The 23,974-nt window shown below is 44.3% G+C and overlaps 1 protein-coding gene across 2 annotated transcripts in view; it reads left to right on the forward strand.

The window, feature by feature from the left end:
• CYP4F22 (cytochrome P450 family 4 subfamily F member 22) overlaps window positions 1–22,692 on the forward strand; it is an 82,453-nt gene extending 59,761 nt beyond the window's left edge. For both annotated transcript variants that reach the window (XM_069971280.1, XM_069971281.1), the window contains exons 7-13: window positions 148–415; window positions 3,970–4,036; window positions 4,378–4,504; window positions 10,872–11,005; window positions 11,099–11,163; window positions 11,244–11,326; window positions 22,422–22,692. In XM_069971280.1, coding sequence (XP_069827381.1) covers window positions 148–415; window positions 3,970–4,036; window positions 4,378–4,504; window positions 10,872–11,005; window positions 11,099–11,163; window positions 11,244–11,326; window positions 22,422–22,593 — 916 coding nt within the window. In that variant the 3' untranslated portion in view covers window positions 22,594–22,692. The remainder of the gene's footprint in view (window positions 1–147; window positions 416–3,969; window positions 4,037–4,377; window positions 4,505–10,871; window positions 11,006–11,098; window positions 11,164–11,243; window positions 11,327–22,421) is intronic.
• The last annotated feature ends 1,282 nt before the right edge of the window (window positions 22,693–23,974 follow it).

A 23,974-nucleotide genomic window follows, 5' to 3' on the forward strand; every position in this document is an offset into this window, starting at 1 on the left:
CCGCTATCTGTTAGCATTTCTTTTAGGCACACTGGCCGTGGATATTGAATAGTGCATGACATACAGAAATTCATGCGTAGCATTGATCTCCCCGATCCAATATATTTTTCCAAGTTTTTTAATCTCTGTTAAATGTTGTCATTACAGGAAGCCGAGTGATTATATCGCTGCAATTTACGAGCTGAGCAGTCTGATTGTGAAACGTGAACACTTCCTACCCCATCACTTGGATTTTATCTACCGCTTTTCCTCCGATGGAAGAAAATTCCGGCGGGCATGCAGAATTGTGCATGAGTTCACTGTGAATGTAGTACAGCTGAGAAAGAAGGCTCTGCAGGAGAAAGGGGCAGAGAACTGGATCAAGTCCAAGCAAGGGAAGACAAAGGATTTTATTGACATTCTGTTACTGTCCAAGGTCAGGTCACGTGTCATCTAAAATGTGAGACGCTTACTAACCACTTAACACATTGTGGCAGTGTACTTGCCATCAAAACAGCATCAAAACTGTATCTGCCCGGCAGCGTTTAACTGTGGGGATCCTGCTATATTTTCCATAGAAACCTTGCATATTGCAAAACGAGAGACAGAAAGAGGGGCATACTGAGGTGAAAGCACAGTTTAAGCAGAGGTGTGACTAGCTTTTCTTTGCACCGAGGGCAAAAATTTACTATCCCCCTTCCCAGTGAGGTACAATGCACTGTGCTTCCCCCTTAACAAGATATAATGCACTGTGCCCCCCCCATTTATGAGATACTAGAAAATGTACCCGGCGCTGCCCGGGTATAAAGTGTCAGTGTGTTAATTAGATTTGTTCTAAGGTGCCCAGGAGGCCAAGCTAAAGGTATTGTTTCATCTGAGTTAATCAGTGGAATAAGTGTGTACCTGTAGTGCATAGCTGGAGGGGTTCTGTATACCCACAATGTATAGTTTTTAGGGGTCTCGCATATCTGTAGTGCATAGTTGGGGGGGCTGTATACCTATAGTGTATAGGTGGGGGGGTCCTGTATACCTGTAGTGTGTAGTTGGGGGGGCTGTATACCTGTAGTGTATAGTTGAGGGAGGTCCTGTATACCTGCAGTGTACAGTTGGTGAAGGTCCTGTATACCTGTACTGTATAGTTCGGGGGTCCTGTATACCTGTAGTATATAGTTGGTGCTGTATACCTGTAATGTATAGTTGGTGGAGGTCTTGTATACCTGTAGTTTATAGTTTGAGGGTCCTGGATACCTGTAGTGTATAATTGGTGGAGGTCTTGTATACCTGTAGTATACAGTTCCGGGGTCCTGTATACCTGTAGTGAATAGTTTGAGGGTCCTGTATAACTATAGTATAGAGTTGGTGGAGGTCCTGTATACCTGTAGTGTATAGTTTGGGGTCCTATACACCTGTAGTATATAGCTGGTGGAGTTCCTGTATACCTGTAGTATATAGCTTTGGGGTCCTGTATACTTGTAGTATAGAGTTGGTGAAGGTGCTGTATACCTGTATTATAGAGTTGGTGTAGGTCCTGTATACCTGTAGTGTATAGTTTTGAGGTCCTGTATACCTGTAGTGTATAGTTTGGGGTCCTATATACCTGTAGTATATAGTTGGTGGAGTTCCTGTATACCTGAAGTGTATAGTTTGGGGTCCTGTATACCTGTAGTATATAGTTGGTGGAGGTCCTGTATACCTGAAGTATATAGTTGGTGGAGGTCCTGTATACCTGTAGTGTATAGTTTTGGGGTCCTGTATACCTGTAGTGTCCTGTATACGTGCAGGGTTGTATTTACCCATATGGCAGTGTTATTCAGTCACAGTGTGTCGGTATTGGTCAGGTCTGGTGTGGCGGTGTTATCCAGTCACAGTACGGCGGTAATGGTCAGGTCTGGTGTGACGGTGTGATCCAGTCATGGTATGGTGGTATTGGTCAGGTCTGGTATGGCGGTGTTATCCAGTCACGGTATGGTGGTATTGGTCAGGTCTGGTATGGAAGTGTTATCCAGTCACAGTATGGCAGTATTGGTCAGGTCTGATATGATGGTGTTATCCAGTCACAGTATGGCGGTATTGGTCAGGTCTGGTGTGGCGATGTTACCCAGTCACAGTTTGCCGGTATTGGTCAGGTCTGGTGTGGCAGTGTTATCCAGTCACAGTATGGCGGTATTGGGCAGGTCTGGTATGATGGTGTTATCCAGTCACAGTATGGCGGTATTGGTCAGGTCTGGTATGACGGTGTTATCCAGCACAGTATAGCGGTATTGGTCAGGTCTGGTGTGGCGGTGTTACCCAGTCACAGTTTGGTATACCTGTAGTGCCCTGTATATACATGTACTGTATAGATGGAGTAGGGGCTCCTGTATATACATGTACTGAATAGATAGAGTAGGGGCTCCTGTATATACATGTACTGTATAGATGGAGTAGGGGCTCCTGTATATACATGTACTGTATAGATGGAATAGGGGGTCCTGTATATACATGTACTGTATAGATGGAGTAGGGGGTCCTGTATATACATGTACTGTATAGATGTAGTAGGGGGGCCTGTATATACATGTACTGTATAGATGGAGTAGGGGGTCCTGTATACATGTACTGTATAGATGGAGTAGGGGGTCCTGTATATACATGTACTGTATAGATGGAGTAGGGGGTCTACCAGTTATTACTGTGGATGTTGTGAGGCAGCTTCCCTAGCAACCATTGCTCCCTGTGAAAATGAAAGCAGTAATCCTATTGGTTGCTAAGGCTCCAACTGCCGTGTCTGCTGCAGCTAATTATATCACCTGTGTGTGCAGTGAGGAGATTTTCCCATTCATCTCTATGGGGCACCGCTCTTTCCCCTCCCCCTCCCCTCCTGTACATCTGGCGGGGACGGGACCTTCGCAATAACCTTCCCGGGCACCCAATGTATCTGTGTGCCAAATTTGGGGTCAAACGGTTCAGGCGTTTGGAAGTCTATAGAGGACAGACAGACAGACAGACAGAAGGACAGACAGACAGACAGACTTTGATTTTTATGATATAGATAATGCCCTGTACCTCCTTAATGAGATATAATGCACTGTAGTCCCCTTAAAGGGGTTGTCGAGCGAAAATATTTTTCTTTCAAATCAACTGGTGTCAAAAAGTTATATAGATTTGTAATTTACTTCTATTAAAAAAATCTCAAGTCTTCCCAAGAGAGCAAGAGAGGTTTTCTATGGGGATTCAAAGAAAACCGAGACAAAGTTCCTGTCTCGGCCAGAGATGTCAGCAGAGAGCACTGTGTCAGACTGAAAATAAAACAAAACTTCCTGCAGGACATACAGCAGCTGATAAGTATGAGAAGACTTGAGATTTTTTAATAGAGGTAAATTACAAATCTATATAACTTTCTCACACAAGTTGATTTGAAAGAAAAATATTTTTGCTGGACAACCCCTTTAAAGAGGTTTTCAGACTATAAAGAACTATTACAATTACTTGTCACCTATCCTGTGGATAACCCCTTTCAGAAAATCAGAAAACCTCTTTAAGATATATCTAATTAAGGGGGTAGGACATAGTCTATTAGCGTTCATTAAGGGTGGGGCATAGTTTATCATATTAAAGTTATAATGTACTGTGCCACTCTATACAGTGTTTCATACTCACCTGCCCTGCTCTGTCCCCTGTACATGGCGCTTTGGCATCTACCCGTCAGGTCTGGCTCCTAGTGTGAGATGGAGGCAGCAGATTACCTATCACGCTGCCTTCACCTCACACTGAATGCTAGAGGCTTCTTACACTTCCAACGTTGTGAACACACAGTGCATATCAGCAGCTTTTAAAGTGACACTGTGTATCGGGAAAGGTTGGCACCCCCCACCCCCCGGCCTCCTTTGCCTACTTTCCTGGTGGAAGTCTGCCAGAATGCAAAGGGATTGCCTTGCTTAAATCATTTAAGCAATTAAAGTGTTTGCTTTATAATATTTGTATGTCCTCTAAAGATACTTCAATTTGCAGGATGAGGATGGCAACCCATTATCAGATGAAGAGATGAGAGATGAAGTGGACACATTCATGTTTGAAGGTATGTTTGTGGGGGGAAAAACCATTAAAATCTTAAATTAACATTAAATTAAATTACATTCAGTAATTAGTTTTGCTTTATAATATTATGGGAAAGTGTCACAGTTTAGAGAGGAAGCCAGGAAGTGAATAGATCTATGGGGGAGAAAAACAGTACAGTACTTTTACTATTTTTATTGCACTGGGAGGCATATAACAGCTTGTTCCCTCTAGAAACCCCCTTTAACCAATGCTTTGATTGTGATGGCAAAACCTGTCTCCACCAATAATTTGATAGGATTAACATCTCTTATTGGGCAGTAACAATGCACAATAACACTGTGTCTTGTTCCCACTTTCAAGGGCATGACACCACAGCCAGTGGACTCTCTTGGATCTTGTATAATTTGGCCTCTCACCCTGAATATCAAGAAAAATGCAGAGAGGAAATTAAAGAGTTATTAAAGGGAGAAACAGCTCATTTGGAATGGTACGACCTTGCACAATATTATTATACAATGATAATCGTATATGGGGCAGAAACAGTGATCATACACGCCAACAATATACAGTATCTAATCAAATATATAATCTGAGACTCAGTATTTTCATTGTGATGTTTCATTGTTCACTGTTAGCTGCAGCATTAGGATTGAGGCTTAAAGTGTCACAGTTGTTTAAATTTTTTTTGCAGAAATCAATAGTACAGGCGATTTTAAGAAACTTTGTAATTGAGTTTATTAGCCGAAAAATGCATTTTTATCATGAAAAAGCAGTTTGAAGCTCTCCCCCCTGTCTTTGTGATTTTCTATGGAGAAGGGAGGGGTAGAGGGAGATAAGGCACCAAAGCAAGACAACAAAGTGTTAATTTACAGCTACATCACCAAGACATCTCCTCTGAGGTTAGCGCTGACCTCTCTGACCTCTGAATATGGGCTTTCACACAGGTCCTGCTGTGTAATCCTTTGTTATCTGCTCTCTGCTGGCAACTAATCTTCCTCCTCCCCCCTCCCCTCTCCATAGATTACACAGGACTCGACTGATGTAAAAGAGTCGAGATTTCCTGATAATGAGCGTGAATGAGAGAGAGAAGGGGAGGGGACCTGGGGAAAGTCTTTCTGAATGCAGATAATGGCATATTTGCCTAATAAACCAATTACAAAGTTAATAAAAATCGACTGGACTATTGATTTCTGGAAAAAAAATAAAACGACAGTGACACTTTAAGTAATCCAAAAACACTGAAAACAAGTACTGTAGGATGCACTTAGAGGGGTTGGCCACTTCATATTAAAATTGTTCAGTGTATAGAATTAGTAAATGTACTGATATTAGGCGCCCCTCCTCCATCTTGAGGATTTAGGCTTCCGAGTTACAATAATAATGTTCTGAAGAATGTTGCAGCGTTTCTTACCATATAAACTGCTGGTTTGCCGTTGCCTCCATCTCCCCAAAAATGTAGTTGTTATTCCTTCCTGCATCGTAGGTTATAGTCACAGCTCCTGGGCTGTAGTCACTCCTCTCCAAGTTGTAATCCCGCCTCTGAATGATGTCTGTAAACCATGACTAGTTGAGGGAGAGACGACGCCCACATGACTAGTTAGCACTGATTTGCATACAATGCGGGAAGGAATAAAACTACATTTTGGGGGAGATAGAGGCAAACAAGCAGTTTATACGGTAGGAAACGCTGCAGCATGCTTCAGAACATCATTATTGTAACTTGGAACCCTAAATGCTAATGATTGTTTCCCTTTAAGTCAAAACTTTAAATGGCAGATCTTCATAAGAGCTTAAGGAACTCAGACAACTGACATGTTTTGGGTTACTACTTGAGATGAGCAAATTTACAGTATAAACAAAACAAAGCACTTTGTTAGCGCGGCAGTTGGCTTATCAGCCTGCTGCCTTTGAACTCTGTGCTGCTCCCCTACGGGTTCTGGTAAAAGCTGGATCCAGTCCTGGGAAACTAGGAGAAGTTTCCCAGGACTGGATCCAGCTTTTCCAGACACCTGGGGAGGAGCAGCACAGAGTTCAAAGGCAGCAGGCTGATAAGCCAACTGCCACGCTAAGAAAGTGCTTTGCTTTGTTTATACTGTAAATTTGCTCATCTCTAGTTACTACCCTAAATTTTAGTCCTCAATATGATTAACCCCTTCAAGACAGAGCCCTTTAATGCACAAAAGTACAGGTCAAATTAATGCAATGTTCCTCCTCGCCTTCTAAGAGCCATAGCGCTTTTATTTTTCCACCTACAGGGCAGGTTGAGGTGTCATTTTTGGCGCCATAATCTCTAGCTTTTATTAATACCATATTGGTGTAACAGAAAAATTTTGATCGTTTTTTATTATTTTTTTCTGATATATAATTTAATAAAATCATTAATCCTGGTGTGTGTTTTTTTATTAATTTACAGCGTTCACCGTGCAGGAACAATAATGTTATATTTTAATAGATTGGACAATTCTGCACGCTACGATGTAATGTTTATTTTTTTTTTTATATATATATTTTTTTATAATGGGCAAGGGGGTATATTAAACTTTTATTGGCAGGGGGGTTTATGAGGGGTTTTTTAAACTTTTAAAAGAAAATTTTTTTATTGCACTTTTTTTTTTCACTGTAAAAGATGCAATCATTAGATTGCATGTACTGATCTATGCTATGCCATAGCATAGCATAGATCAGTGTTATCTGTGATCTATGTATAGAGCCTGCCAGATCCGACAGGATGGAGATAAGAGGCTTACCTTGCCTGTCGGTACATGCGATTAGGCCCCTGCAGTAATGCAATCACTCAGTGACAGAAGCTTGTTCTGTCACTGAGTACCTTAAACGCACCGATCGCTATAGATCGCGACATTTAAGGGGTTATTGAGATGCAACTGCGGGATCGCAGCTGCCTCTCATTACCTCCGGCCCCGGACACACTGATGTGTGCAGGATCGCAGTTGCCTCTCATTACCTCCGGCCCCGGACACACTGATGTGTGCGGGACTGCTCTCACTGCAGCGGTCCCTCACACACCTGACCATAATAGATGAATGAATCGAGATTCGTTACAAACTTTGCAAAAAGTTTGGTTGATTACAGAAATTTTTTAACGTTTGTAACAAACCCGTAAAGATGGTGGACTGTCACTCTCGAGAAGAGAGTGACAGCCCTTTCAGCCAATCATTCAGAGGTGACTGAAAGGTGACAACATCATGGCCAGCATCTGGCTAAGCATGCTGTCACTCTCGTCTCTTGTCAGGAAGTGGAACTGGCTGCAATCAGCCGGGAGACACCAGGGAAGCGCGGACAGGTAAGTATTAATGAGTGAACTTGTTGAACCGACCTGAAACAACTTAACGCCTGCAATCATATGGCTGTTTTAGTGCAGTTTAGACGAATTCAAACTTTTTTAATCTCTTGCCACAATATGACGTTCCGGGAACGTCATGGGATGGGGGTACTTCCCGCAAAATGACATTCCCGGAACAGCATTCTCTCCCTGCCTCCCCTCTCTGTCCCTAGCAGCGATCGGGCAGCGGGAGGGGGCTGTGTCACACAGCCTCCTTCTGCTGCCTCTGCCCGGAGGGGAGCCACGCTCCCCCCAGGCAGTTAACCCCATAGACACCGCGGTCGGGGTGCCCGCCATGTCTATGGAGCAGCCGGACCCCCCACCTGAGGCAGGGGTCTGATCTATGAATGAGCTGTCAGATTCTGACAGCTCATTCATTCTCTATAATACATAACAGCACTGATCATGTACTGTAATGTATTATAGAGGGACCTGTAAAAGGAAAGTGAAACACACACACAAACATACATACATACATACACAAATAAATAAATAATTACCCAAATAAATAAAATAAATTAATAAATTAAATAAATAAATAAATAAATAAATAAATATAAATAAATAAATATACAAGAAGATGTAGGAGACTGCACTTCCAAAAAGAATATCCACTTTATTCACACCAATGCAACGTTTCGGCTATATGTGTGTAGCCTTTCTCAAGCAGTGATACAAAAGCACTCCAGTGTCGGAGTATATATACATGTGTACATAATTAATCAATCAAGTGAAAATAAATATATAAACAATGTGAAAAAAATGTGATCAATAGTAGCAAAATAGTGCATCAACACATGATTTCATAAAGAACAAGTAGGAGACCAAACTCTCATGGTCGTAAGTTGTGATAGATATAAGTACAGTGCAGAAACAAATATGCAAGCATAATTAGGTGACATTCACAGCTGTGATAACAAACAAAAACAAGAATACATACATACAAAGCGCCAAAGCAGGGAATCCACATGGAGAAACCGCACCGGGAACGCTAGCGTCGCCCGCGGATGACGTCACACTCGGCTCTGCGCCCGGACCACGATAAGACCACATGACATGGGGATGTCACGTGATCAACGCGATCTCGGGCGCATGCGCCGGGCAGTCACCAAGCCAGCAGCGGCACACGCATGCCCAGTGGGGGCCAGAGGAATCAGCCACCATATTGAAAAAGGGAAAACTGCCCTTATGCAAAGTATGGGTAAAAATATTATACTAATAAAGAATATGGCAAAGGCTTAAACAGACTGTAAGCGATGGAAAACTCATATGGGTGTAATTATGGGCAAAGGTATGGGGAGAATTCATATTGGTATATCTAATAAGGAATAATAAGTGCGGACTGACCGGTACCAAAATGGAACATAGGGTAAAAGTGTCACCCAGACCAGGGGGAGCAGCAGGTCAACAAAGGGCAAAAAGATGACTCACAACACCTTGCGGTCCCGTGAGCACCAATGTCCTAAGAACCCACCCCAAAAACCACACTAGTGCAGAAAAAATGGGGTAGGTAAAATGACCACATCCGCTCCCTTGTGGTAGCAAAACTGTATTTACACAGCTAAGACACAAACCCCATCCATGTATCCGTACCTCTGGTCATACATCCTACGGGGCCAGGGGGCCAAAGTTAGTTGCTACTATTGATCACATTTTTTTCACATTGTTTATATATTTATTTTCACTTGATTGATTAATTATGTACACATGTATATATACTCCGACACTGGAATGCTTTTGTATCACTGCTTGAGAAAGGCTACACACATATAGCCGAAACGTTGCATTGGTGTGAATAAAGTGGATATTCTTTTTGGAAGTGCGGTCTCCTACATCTTCTTGGATATTACGTACGAACCTGGGTCCGGTTTGGTGAGACTTGCACCCTCATTCTTTTTTTTCTCGTGCTGCTGAAACTTTGTTTTTTGCAATAAATAAATATACACGTTCCCCATCCCCCTTTATAAATGATCCCTTATATATGAGATACATATATTTGGTATCACCGCAACCCTAATAACCCCATTTATTAACCCGTTACATTAATTATCCCACCCGATTAACGCAGCAAAAAAAAATTAATAAAAAACTAAAAAAACATTTTTTGTTAATCCTACCCCCTAAAAAATATGGATAAAAGCTATCAAAACGTCACATGTACCCAAAAGGTGTACCACTAAAGCGTCAGCTTATGCCGCAATTAAAAAGTCCTCACATAACTCCATTGACGAAAAACTTTAAATATTTGCTCTTACAATATGCAAGACACAAACAGTATTTATAGAATAAATGACAAACTATAACAAAAGCTATATAAAATAGATATCGCTGTAATCGTACCGACCTGACGAATAACAATAACATGTCATATGTGACGTATAGTAAATGGCGTACAAAAAAATGGTGAAAAACTGCTGCTAAATTATGTTTTTTATTCATACCACCTCATAAAAATTTTTATAAAAAATTATCAGGGTGCAACATGTTCCCCAGAATGGTACCGATGGAAACGTCAACCTGTCTTTCACGAATATTTTGGCCCTATAAGGCCTCTGTGACATGGTGTAATGGCTAAAAAAAAAGGCCCCAAAATTCACCAGCCCTCTGTCATGTCTGGGGCCTGTGGTGGAGTCAGGTGACGCACTGCGGCCACATATGGGGGATTTCTATAAACACTGGAATAAGGGGAATAAATAGTGAGTGGTATTTTTCTGTTAGTATTTGCTGTGTAAGAGGAAAAAAATAATTAAAATAGAATATCTGCCAAAATAATGAAAATTTTAAATTTCCCCTCCAACTTGCTTACATTTCTGCGAAACACCTAAAGGGTTAATGAAATGTTACTTTGAATACTTTGAGGGGTGCAGTTTTTACATTGGATGGATTTACGAGGATAACTAAACTACAGGCCTCACAAATCCACTTCAGAACTGAACCGGTCCCTAATAAAATCAGAGCTGAAATTTTCATGAAAATTTGAAAAATCGCTGCAAAATTTCAAAGCCCTCTAACATCCTAACAAGTAAAAGGACGTCCACCAAATGACGTCACCATAAAGCAAACATGTTGTAGTTCTTAGGAAAAGAGAGTTTTGAATATAAAGAAATGTAAATTTTTCAAATTTTTGCGCAAATGTGATTTTTACAAAAAACTACTGAGTGTATAAACCAAAGTATACCACAAACATAAAGAGGAATATGTCATGGAAAAACTCAGAACAACCGCAATAGTTAAATGCACCGCAGAGTTATCACTATATAAAGAGACACAAGTCAGATTTACAAAATAGGCCTGGGCATTAAGGTCAAAAACAGGCTGAAGAGGCAAGGGGTTAAATTTTGGCAAACCCTGCCGAGCTGAACTTTTAAAAGTTCACTCATCTCTACTGACCATATCTGAACATGTTGGCGGTTTCTTCAAGAATATCATGAAAATGTAAGTCATACTAGTATACTGCTATTTTATTTGTGATTTTTCATCCTTTTTGTTACTAAGCTGTACCATTGCACTTTAGGGATGACTTGTCTCAGCTGCCATTTACCACCATGTGCATTAAGGAGAGCCTCCGAATACATCCCCCAGTAACAGTAGTGTCTAGACGATGCACAGAGGATATTACAATGCCTGATGGGAAAGTCTTGCCAAAAGGTATGGTCTAGCATTGTATCAGAGCAACATTGGTTTTTGTACATAATAGATACATTTCATTTCAAAATACTTCATTCTGCCTATCCTATTCAGGGAATATCAGCCTGATCAGTATTTATGGAACCCACCACAACCCACTTATTTGGCCAAATCCAGAGGTAAAAGTGCTTTTACTCATAGTTATTTTTCTACCTTTTATTAAAGCGTTTACCATAACCATGTCCTCTGTCCGTTTCAGGTTTATGATCCATATCGATTTGATCCAGACACCTCTAAAGAGAGATCCTCGTATGCTTTTGTACCTTTCTCTGCCGGACCTAGGTAAGCATTATACAGTGCATAATCTATATTTAATTCCTAGCTCTTTGGGATCTTCACCATCTATCTTTATGTGGCTCATCTGTTAATCGAAATTTCCTTGATAAAGAAACATGGCTACACCGAGGTTATTAAAGGGGTTATCCAGCGCTACAAAAACATGGCCACCTTTCCCCCTCTCTTGTCTCCAGGTCAGGTGCAGTTTGCAATTAAGCTCCATTTACTTCAATGGAACTGAGTTTGAACCCCGCCCAATCTGGAGACAAGAGAGGGGGAAAGTGGCCATGTTTTTGAAGCGCTGGATAACCCCTTTAACAGCCATCATCATTTCCAAGCTACAATATAATTACCTATTTGTTTTCAAAATATATTTTATTAGCTTTACTATATGGTTTGTATACACCACAAAGTCTCGCAAATTCCCAATAATACAGTAGGAGGAAAATGTGAGCCATTTGGTATCAGCTGGATTTTGGCTCACACATTTTTGCTGCTTACACCTTTTCTTTATCACAACAAGAAAACATCTAAAGTGCAGAGGGAAAATGCAAGTCAATTCTTGAATTTAATAACCTGTCAATGTTTTCTGTAGCTGTAGTGCAGCTCATCTCCTCTTGATTTAATAATCTGTCCCGCTCATGTCTGTATAGCTGTGCATCTTCCTCTGCAATGCAGCCTCTAGTGATCATGGGATAGTTACTACAGCAGGAGGCTGCAGTGCAGCTGAATATACTAGGATACACCCGGGAGTAATGCTGCGTTTAACGATTTTGAAGCAACGATTTGGTTTTTATAACGATCACCGTTTAGACGATTCGTAAGAAAAATAGTTATTGCGATCGTTTTTAAGATCGCTTAAGCCCATCTTTTACATAGGGTAAATCGGTGAAAGACTGTTTACACAAAGCGATCTGCGAATTTTCAGCAAACGACCAACGACGATTTAAGAACGTGTTGAAAGATCAAAATGAACGATTTTTCACTCGTCATTTGATCGTTTGCTGTGTTTACACAGTACAATTATCACTCAAATGTGATAGTTTATGCGAAAATTCGAGCGATAATCGTTCCGCGGAAACGCAGCATAAGGAGGGGTAAAGAGTGTTCTGACCTTCTAAGCAGCAATCTGTATAGATCACTGCTTACTGCCTGGCCCCCAGTGGGTTAAGTGGCAATGCTGTAAATCTCCACTTAACCCCTTCCTCATTGGTTTGAGTGCCCTGTGAGTATGTGTGGGCAGGGGGCCGTCTACATCTTGGGTCTTATTCTGGGGTCTGTAATATGCTAGCAGCTTCATACTGGGGCCTGACACTGTGGTGTATATCATACTGGGAGTCAGAAACTGTGGTCTTATTTTAGGGCCTGTATTATTTTGGAGGCCTAATACTGGGTTCATATTCTGGGTCTAAAATATGCTGGAGGCAAGACAATAGGGTCTGTATTATGCAGGAGGCTTGATTCTGGGCTCTGTATTATGCTGGGGCCCTGATTCTAGGGTCTGTATTATACTGGCTGCCTGATACTGGTTTCTCTTTCATGCAGGGAGCCTGATACTTGAGTCCGCATTTTGTAGGTTTAGTCTGGATTAGAATGGTCTTTCGTGCTGTAAAAATCCCCTCCCTCTGTATTGTCGCAACTGTAAGGACAATACAAAGGAAAAATTTTGAAGAAGAAAAAAACAACAGATGATGAGCGACACCCACACAAATCACCCCCACAATAAGGCACACCCCTCATTGTCAAAGTCAAATGTTGGCAACTATGCAAGTCTGTTGGATGGTAGGGTACCATGAAAATTGCACAATTGCGTGCCCAGACATAGGTTAACAGAATAATAAAAATAATAACCCTTTCTATAGTAATGCAGTAAGATGTATGTGGGAGATTTTAGGAACAGTATTTACTCCTCTAGCCGTGTTCCTATGTAATAGATACACTGGCTCCCAGGGTTTGAAATATTTAATAATAAGGCATTCACAGAACTCATGCTGCAGTGCCTACTGTGGGATGGGAGATCTGTAAGAAAACATGAGGAATTTCTCTTAAGAATTCATGATATCCCTTTAGATAAGGCTGGAAGATTCACCAGGATGATTAGTACATATGAGTGAAGTGAATCAGCTGAATTGCTCTGTCAATTCGCTTTGTTCTGTGAAGCGAATTTCCGCCAATTCTTAAGGAAATTAAAAAAGAAACAAAATGGTAGGGCTGGGCGATATGGGCCTAAATCAATATCGCGGTTTATCGCACATGTAGCCGCGGTAACGATAATTCAATGATAATTATGACACGCCCCTTTTTGCAAACCACACCCACTTTCCATGCCAAACTGGCGATATTTTGATTAGAAAAAGTAAAAAAAGAACTGAGCAGCAACCCATGGTTAGTCAATTATCATTATTACTATTTGTCATTATTAGGGGGTCTCAGCAGAGACCTGGATGTGTATATACAGGTATACAGCCTCTACAGGATGTGTATACACAGGGGGTCATATAGGAATACATGTGTATAACTATATGGGGGGGGGGATAGGTGCATATGACTATATGGGGGGGGATGGATTGGGATGTATTACTATACAGGAGGTACATAGGGATAGAAGTGTATGACTATATGGGGGGGGGATCGGGGTGTATTACTATACAGGAGGTACATAGGGATAGGGGTGTATGACTATACATGGGAGTACACAGGGATAGGGGTGTATGACTATACAGGGGGCACTTAGGGGTAGGGGCAGATAGGGGTGTATGACAATACAGGGGGCACATAGGGGTAGGGGCGGATAGGGGTGTATGACTATAAAGGGGGGCGGAAAGGGGTGTATGACTATACATGGGAGTACATAGGGCTAGGGGTGTATGACTATACAGGGGGCACATAGGGGTAGGGGCGGATAGGGGTGTATGACTATACATGGGAGTACATAGGGATAGGGGTGTATGACTATAAAGGGGGCGGACAGGGGTGTATGACTATACAGGGGGGGCAGACAGGGGTGTATAACTATATGTGGGGGGGCAGACAGGGGTGTATGACTATATGGCGGCGATAGGGTTGTATGACTATACGGGGGGATAGGGGTTTATGACTATACGTGGGGGCGGGGTGGACAGGGGTGTATGACTATACAGGGAGGACGGGTGGACAGTGGTGTATGACTGTACAGGGGGGGGGCAGGGTGGACAGTGGTGTATGACTATATAGGGGGGCGGACAGGGGTGTATGACTATACGGGGGGGGGCGGACAGGGGTGCATGACTGTATAGGGGGGGCGGAAAGGGGTGTATGACTATATGGGGGGGCGGACAGGGGTGTATGACTGTATAGGGGGGCGGACAGGGGTGTATGACTATATGGGGGGTATATTCAAAGAAAGACAGATACTGATTTCACGTAGCAAAATAATCTTTATTGAATACACTTTTTAAAATAATTCATATATATTTATAAAAAAGAGAGATGACCAAACATTAAAAAAGCGAACGGCGGCTGTCCTGGAGGTATTCCTATTGTAACCACATCACATATGCTAAAATCCCTTGACCTACAACTTGCATCACAAACCAGGGGGATAAATACTGAAATCTCCTGCAATAGGGTATAATATTACTAGTATTACAGAATAAGGTGCTAGTGCATCTAATCCACATACAGACCTACAGCTAGTTAATTTGTCTCCTATCCACCCTTCACCTAGATATTACCACCCCATCGTATCCAGGGATCCAGCCAGTCAATTACCTTTCACAGTGTGTTATTGTATGTATCCTCCAGGACGCCACCACCCCGACGCGCGTTTCGTTGCCTTCGTCCGGGGGTCGACGAAGGGTGGATAGGAGACAAATTAACTAGCTGTAGGTCTGTATATGGATTAGATGCACTAGCACTTTATTCTGTAATACTAGTAATATTATACCCTATTGCAGGAGATTTCAGTATTTATCCCTCTGGTTTGTGATGCAAGTTGTAGGTCAAGGGATCTCAGCATATGTGATGTGGTTACAATAGGAATACCTCCAGGACAGCCGCCGTTCTCTTTTTTAATGTTTGGTCATCTCTCTTTTTTATAAATATATATGAATTGTTTTAAAAAGTGTATTTAATAAAGATTATTTTGCTACGTGAAATCAGTATCTGTCTTTCTTTGAATATAGTTTGTAATAACTGTAGTAGCAGTTCAACGACTTTTCTGCATTAAACCCAGATTGACCGGCACAATCATCGTACTTCATTATAGGTATTGCAGATAGACAAAACCGCGAACTGACTATATGGGGGGGGGCGGACAGGGGTGTATGACTATATGGGGGGGGGCGGACAAGGGTGCATGACTGTATAGGGGGGCGACAGGGGTGTATGACTATATGGGGGGGCTGGACAGGGGTGTATGACTATACGGGGGGGGGGCGGACAGAGGTGCATGACTGTATAGGGGGGCGGACAGGGGTGTATGACTGTATAGGGGGGGAGACAGGGGTGTATGACTATACGGGGGGGGGCGGACAGAGGTGCATGACTGTATAGGGGGCGGACAGGGGTGTATGACTGTATAGGGTGGGAGACAGGGGTGTATGACTATATGGGGGGGGGCGGACAGGGGTGTATGACTATATGGGGGGGCGGACAGAGGTGCATGACTGTATAGGAGGGCGGACAGGGGTGTATGACCATACGGGGGGGGGGGGCGCAGACAGAGGTGCATGACTGTATAGGGGGGAGGACAGGGGTGTATGTCTGTATGGGGAGGAGGACAGGGGTGTATGACTATACAGGGGGGCGGACAGGGGTGTATGACTATACAGGGGGGCGGACAGGGGTGTATGACTATACAGGGGGGAGGACAGGGGTGTATGACTGTATAGGGGGGCGGACAGGGGTGTATGACTGTATAGGGGGGCAGACAGGGGTGTATGACTGTATAGGGGGGCGGACAGGGGTGTATGACTGTATGGGGGGGCGGACAGGGGTGTATGACTATAGTCCCCTCAGTAACAGTGCAGGACTGTAACATAGGCGGAATGGATGTGCTGCAGCAGGCAGGATACCACACAGAGCTATAAGTTATCCTGCCTGCTGCAGCCCATTATTCCTCCTATGTTACAGTCCTGCACTGGTACTGAGGGGATGAGATGACAGGTCAGCTGCTCCCAAGTGCTGCTCCTCCACCTTCAGCTCTGACATGGCCGCCTCCCTGCACACACAGGACAACGTGTGCAGCGCTCGCCGGCCGGGTGGACGAGACTGGTCCGGGAGGGGGGACCAGCACAGTCCCGTCCGAGCGCCCCCCCCCCCGGCCGGCGAGCGCTGCACACGTTGTCCTGTGTGTGCAGGAAGGCGGCCATGTCAGAGCTGAAGGTGGAGGAGCAGCACTTGGGGGCGGCTGTCCTGTACTCCCCTCAGTGTGCTGGGACGCCGGACCGGACGGGTGGTGGGCGCATGGACGGGACAGATGCGGCAGGACGGGGCCTCTGACCGGACGGGAGGAGAGGGCGGAGAGGTGCACGCACGGGGGGGGGTCGCTTGGAGCAGACAGGGGCGGGCGGCATTGTCACCTGGGCCCTGTTGCTCCTCCAGCTCCCGCTCCGATACTGGCGTCCCTGCACATGACGGGCCGCTCGTGTGTGCGGGGGGCTCTGAGAGGACGGGTGCGGGGACATAAAAATACAAAAATACCGCAATTACCGTCCTGGCTAAGTTGAAGTCGGTTAACCGACGCCAGTGACGGTATCGGTATTTTTGCGGTATACCCCCCAGCCCTACAAAATGATGGCCGCACATGCTGCCTGGAGCATCACTGGGCAGGAGAAAGGGATTAACCATAATCCCTAGCGCCCATCCAATCAGCTGCAGGCCCCTCTGTGATGTCAGCACCTCCTGCTCTATATAAGGAGGTTCAGTAACGGAAGTTACCAGTTGGCTGTGTGTGGAGGAGAGAGCAGGATGGCAGCAGGCAGTTACAGCAGAGCAGGGAGAGACTAACAGAGTGATATAGGGACAAAGAGGAGAGGAATGGCGGAAATTGGATGACTAAATGGCTAATTGACATTTTTCTTAAATTGCGATTTTCCGATTTTTAACACTTTTACAACAACCTGCAACAAATTCTCCCTCCTGTTATAGTCCCACTATTGTAGCTACTATAGCTTTGTATCTTTTAAAGAAATTCCTTAAAATTCGATTTGCGAATCTTAACGAGTTTGAACGAACATTCGTGAAGCTTGCAAAACGAATGTCCGGCTGCTTCGCTTATCTCTAATGATTAGGTTTCTTGGACTCCCCTCTGGACTTCCAGACTCTCCTACTTATTAACCATAACTGACAGACAAGACTCTTTTAGGCTCTGACACTGGAAACAAACACACGTAAATTTTGGCAGAAATTTATGCAAATTTAACACTGCCACATAGACAGCCTTGGATTTATTCAGAGGTGTGTGTGCAAACATGTATACGAAATTACCACCTTAGTCATTTTCCCCCTAGATGTCAGTAAAGTACACAGCTCACACTCCTCACATACGACCAGCATTAGGAAAATTACATCAGAAATAACAGTCTATGTCAGTTGTAACCTCTGCAACCATATGACTACCATACTGTACACACAGCAGGAAGCAATATGCATATTGATAGATCTACTACTAAATGTCAACAATTCTATAATGAAGATATCACCTAAAAGTGCAAAACATCAAGGCTTTTGTAAAGTCGATCAGCCTATAGCGGCGATCGTAAGCACGGGGGGTGTTAACCACCCCCCGTGCCGTGAAGCTAAGATGGCCTGCTATGATTTATCCAGAGCAGGTATTTGTACATTACTCACCTGTCCCGGGCTCCTGATTGGCGTCTTCCGGGTTCACGGCGTCCTCGTCTTCGTTCGGGTCTTCGGCTTCCTCCGTGACGTCACGTTCGGCTTCTCTCGGCTATTTTCGGCTCCAGCGTCGGCTTTTTCCGTATTTTGCGCTCTGCTGCCCTCTAGCGGCTGATATGTGTAATACACTTATCAGCAGCTACAGGGATGTTCAGAATGTAGAAAGTTTTTTTTTTTTTTTCAAAATTTTTTTTTTCTATTTTCCGCACCCTATCGCCGCTGAGTGTTGATCAGCATCGCACGAAAGTGCGCTGCTAATCAGCAACTTCTCCTTTTTGGCGTAGGGTGTTTTTTTTCTATATTCTACTGCCACGGTCTGCTTATAAGTGCCGCACATAAGTGCGGCATTTATCAGCAACTCCTTTGTTGGCGTAGGGTTTTTTTTTATACTTACTGTAAAAAAACACGTAAAAAACACTACATTACACCACACTACATTGAATAAAGTTTGACACTACACCACTACATACCCCATATACCAATCCCCATATAAAGATGGCCCCCAGGGTGTTTTTGGCGTCAGAGGGATACGTTATTATTGCCTCCGACACCGAAACAGCCAGTGAGGATGAATGGGGGGGATCCTTCTTTCCTCCATTCATCCTCATCATCCAGTGACGTGTCTGGGGGGTAGCGTAGCGTACGCTGCCCCCCAGACACGTCTTTTCCACCAGTACCGTCCCAATAAGAGATCACGGTATGGTGTGAAATTCTACAAACTCTGTGAGAGTACCTCAGGGTACACTTACAGATTTAGGGTACGTGCACACTGCGGAAAGGCGAAGGATAACCCTTTGTGCATTCCGCAGCTGGCACCCGCCGGTGGACTGATGCGGGCGCGCGTCTCCACCAGTGTCATAGACTCCATGTTATGCCCGGGCGGATTCCATCGTCCGTCCAAAGAATGAATACGTTGGACAGAGAGCGGAATCCGCCCGTGCATAGAATGGAGTCTATGACACGGATGGAGACGTGCGCCCGCATCAGTCCGCCGGTGGGTGCCAGCTGCGGAATGCACGAAGGGTTATCTGTCGCGATTCCACAGTGTGCACGTACCCTTAGAGTGTATGTAGGAAGGGACACCCGAATCCAGCCCCCAGATGCCCCCTCCCCCCCCCATCCTCGGAACAAGTGAGAAGATCGTCCGGGAACTGATCTTCCCACTGCTGGATAAAGGTCACCATCTGTACGGGGATAACTTTTATACCAGCGCCCCCTCCTCTGGTCTCTCGCTGCCCTGTAGCTTGCGGCACGATCCGAACATATCAGAAGTAGTAATAGCGCCCTAATATTTAGCAGCCATGGAGCGGACCCAGCGCTTCTGGATATGAAGGACCCCGTATCGCACCAGGACAACATTTTCCAGGTGACGTCCCCCACACTGGAGAACGGGAGACCCCAGAAGAAGTGCAGAGTGTGGCGTAACAGGGGGATCAGGAAGGACGCCATTTTCCAGTGTGACACCTGTCCTGATCCCCCCGTCCTCTGCATACTGGATCGCTCCAAGGCGCACCACACGTCATTGGGGTTCTACATTATCTATATTCTGTCCCTTATTCCTATTTCAGGGGTCACGTTGATCCAGGGATTATTCTGATCGCCATTATGGAGTCGGGAAGGAATTTTTTCCCTGTGATGAGGCTACTGTTGTCTGCCTCACGAGGGGTTTTTGCCTTCCTCTGGATCAACACAGGTTGAATTTGATGGACACCTGTCATTTCCAACCTTATAAACCAAAAATTGGCCTAATACCCCCAAATAAATTAGAATTGTCCCTTTTCCCCAGCTAAGTAGGTATGGCCGCCATTCCCATTAGAGGATGCCATGATGCAATTATAAAGCCTCTGTGCGGCCAGGACAGTAGAAACCCCCGACAAGTGACCCCATTCTGGAAACTACACCCGATAAGGAATCTAACAAGTGGGGCAGCGGGGATATGGCCCCCTGGTGACGGCCACATTTGGGACGTGAAAATGAAAAAAATTGTATTTTTTATTTTCTCGGCACATGTTCTACGTAAGTGCCCGTCACCAGTGGGGTCCATATGCTCACTGCACCCCTTGTTAGATTCCTTATGGGGTGTAGTTTCCAGAATGGGGTCACTTGTCGAGGGTTTCTACTGTCCTGGCAGCACAGGAGCTTTGTAATTGCGACATGGCCTCCATCCTCCATTCCAGCCTCTAAATGGCGCTCTGCCCCTTTGGTGGCTTGCCCTGTGCCCATATAGCACATTATGCCCACATGTGGGGTATTTTCGTACTCAGGGGAAACTACCCTACACGTTTTGTGTTCATTTTCTTTTTTAACCCCTTGTGGTAATGGAAAAAAATCAAGGCTAGACCAACATTTAGTGTAATTTTTGTAAAATTTTTACTCTAAATCATTAATCTTGTCATGATTTTTTCATTTTCACAAGGGGTTAAAAGATTAAAAAAAACATTTAATGTGTAGCGCAATTTCCCCTGAGTACGGAAATACCCCACATGTGGACATAAAGCGCCATGCGGGTGCAGGGTAAGCCTCCGAAGGGAAGGAGCGCCATTTGGTTTTTGAAGGCTGGATTTGGATGGAATGGATTTCGAGGGGCCATGTTGCATTCAAAAGGCCCCTGTGTTGCCAAGACAGTTGAAACCCCCCACAAATGACCCCATTATGGAAACTGCACCCCTCAAGGAATGTAACAAGGGGTGTAGTGAGCATATGGCCATGTGGGCGCAGGGCAAGCCTCCGAAGGGAAGGTGTGCCATTTGGATTTTGGAGGTTGGATTTGACTAGAATGGATGATGAACGCCATGTCGCATTTACAGAGCCCTCGTGCTGCCAAAACACTGGAAACCCCCCACAAGTGACCCCATTCTGGAAACTGCACCCCTCAGGGAATCTAACAAGGGGTGCAGTGAGGATATGGACCCCTTGATGACGGGCACATTTGTGCCATGAAAGTGAAAAAATGAAATTTTTCCCTTTCACGTCACATTGTTCCACATTTGTGCCCGTCACCAGTGGGGTCCATATGCTCACTGAACCCCTTGTTAGATTCCTTGAGGGGTGTAGTTTCCAGAATGGAGTCACTTGTGGGGGGTTTCCAGTGTTTTGGCAGCACGAGGGCTCTGTAAATGCGACATGGCCCTTGAAATCCTTTTCAGTGAAATTCAGCTTCCAAAAGCCAATTGGCGCTCCTTCCCTTCGGAGGCTCGTCCTGCCCCCCCTTGGCACTTTATCGCCACATGTGGGGTATTTCCGTACTCGGGAGAAACTGCGCTACACATTTTTTGTCTTTTTTTCCCTCTTATCCCTTTAAGAAAATGAAAAATTGAAGAAAATGAATTGAATTTTAGTGTAAAAAATTTTTTTTTCTTTTTTCAAGCCATATTGTTCTGAAAATCTGTGAAGCACCTGTGGGGTCCAGATGCTCACCGCACCCCTTGTTACATTCCTTGAGGGGTGTAGTTTTCTAAATGGTGTCCCTTTAGGGGTGTTTTTAGGTTTTGGCACCCCAGAGCCTCTGCCAACCTGAAGTGGTACAGTCAGAAATGACCAAATATAACGGAGGCGTTGAAATTGACTAGGCGCTCCCTTATATCTGAGGCTTGTGGTTGCGTCAAATAGCGCAATAGGGTCACATATGGGGTATTTCTATAAACTGCAGAAACGGGACAATAATTATTGGGGTGCATTTCTCTGGTAATAGGTTTATAATAATGAAAATATTGGATTACAATAAAATCTCTGCACAGAAAATTAAAATTTTCAAATTCCTTACACACTTAGCTTTTATTTCTGTGACTCCCCTAAAGGGTTAAAACACTTTCTGGATGTGCTTTTGCAGAGTTTGGGGGGTGCAGTTTCTGAAATGGGGTGCTTTGTGGGGCTTTCTAACATACAGGCCCCTCAAATACACTTTAAACCTGAACAGGTCCCTAAAAATATCTGATTTTGAAATTTTACTGAAAATTTGGAAATTTACTGCTAATGTTTTAAGCTCCCTATTGTCTAAAAAAAATGAAAGATAGTTTAATAAATGCCGCCTCAGAATCAGCCGGATAGGTAAAAGCATCCCGAAGTTATTAATGAATAAAGTGACACTGGTCATATTCATAAAATTTGTCTCTGTCATTAAGGCCATTTCAGGCTCTGTCCTTAAGGGGTTAATTTGTATATAACTTTGTTTATTCTGCTTATTCCACATTTATTAAGATAATACTTGCATTTTAATTTATAGAAATTGTATTGGACAAAATTTCGCCATGGCCGAAATGAAAGTGGTGCTTGCTCTTACATTGCTCAACTTCAAGGTGACTTTGGATCCCAATAAGACAGTCCGTAGGAAGCCGGAGTTGATCTTGAGAGCAGAGGATGGGCTGTGGCTTCAAGTGGAAGAGCTAAAACCGTAACTCTACAGCTGAAGTCCGAACACTGTACTGTACACTTCTAGGCTATACTGTAACCAAAATGATAATCATACTCAACAATAAACTCTTTGCTTAGAATCACCTGTGTTAACAAACATATGTCTACTTATCTATATCATAGAAATGAAAGTCTGTCTGTCTGTCTGTCCTTCTGTCTGTCTGTCTGTCTGTCCGTCTGTCCCATATAGACTTCCAAACGCCTGAACCGTTTGACCCCAAATTTGGCACACAGATACATTGGGTGCCCGGGAAGGTTTAGCGAAGGTCTCGTCCCCGCCAGATGTACAGGAGAGTTGGGGAGGGGAAAGGGGGAAGAGCGGCGCCCCATAGAGATGAATTGGAAAATCTCCACACTGCACACACATAATTAGCTGCATCTGCCCAGAGAAAACGGCAGTTGGCAGCCTTAGCAACCAATAGGATTACTGCTTTCATTTTCACAGGGAGTTGTGGTTGCTAGGGAAGCTGCTTCACAATAGATCCACAGAAATAAGTGTTAGACCCCCTACTCCATATATACAGTACATGTATACAGGACCCCCTACTCCACACTGCCATACCAGACCTTACCAATACCGCCATACTGTGACTGGATAACACTGTCATACCAGGCCTGACCAATACCACCTTTCTGTGACTGGATAACACTGCCACACCAGACCTGACCAATACCGCCTTACTGTTACTGGATAACACTGTCATATCAGACCTGACCAATACCGCCATACTGTGACTGGATAACACCGCCACACCAGACCTGACCAATACCACCATACTGTAACTGGATAACACCGCCACACCAGACCTGACCAATACCACCATACTGTGACTGGATAACACCGCCATACCATACCAAATAACACTGCCACACCAGACCTGACCAATATCGCCACACTGTGACTGGATAACACTGTCATATCAGACCTGACCAATACCGCCATACTGTGAATGGATAACACCGCCACACCAGACCTGACCAATACTACCACACTGTGACTGGATAACACTGCCATACCAGACCTGACCAATACCACCACACTGTGACTGGATAACACTGCCATACCACACCTGACCAATACGGCCACACTGTGACTGGATAACACTGCTATACCAGACCTGACCAATATCGCCATACTGTGACTGGGTAACACCACCACACCAGACCTGACCAATACCGCCATACTGTGACTGGATAACACCGCCATACCAGACCTGACCAATACCGACACACTGTGACTGGATAACACCGCCATACCAGACCTGACCAATACCGCCATACTGTGACTGGATAACACCGCTATACCAGACCTTACCAATACCGCCATACTGTGACTGGATGAATCTGCCATACCAGACCTGACCA

This window comes from Dendropsophus ebraccatus, chromosome 5, assembly GCF_027789765.1.
Source record: "Dendropsophus ebraccatus isolate aDenEbr1 chromosome 5, aDenEbr1.pat, whole genome shotgun sequence".
NCBI classification, from domain to species: Eukaryota; Metazoa; Chordata; class Amphibia; order Anura; family Hylidae; genus Dendropsophus; species Dendropsophus ebraccatus.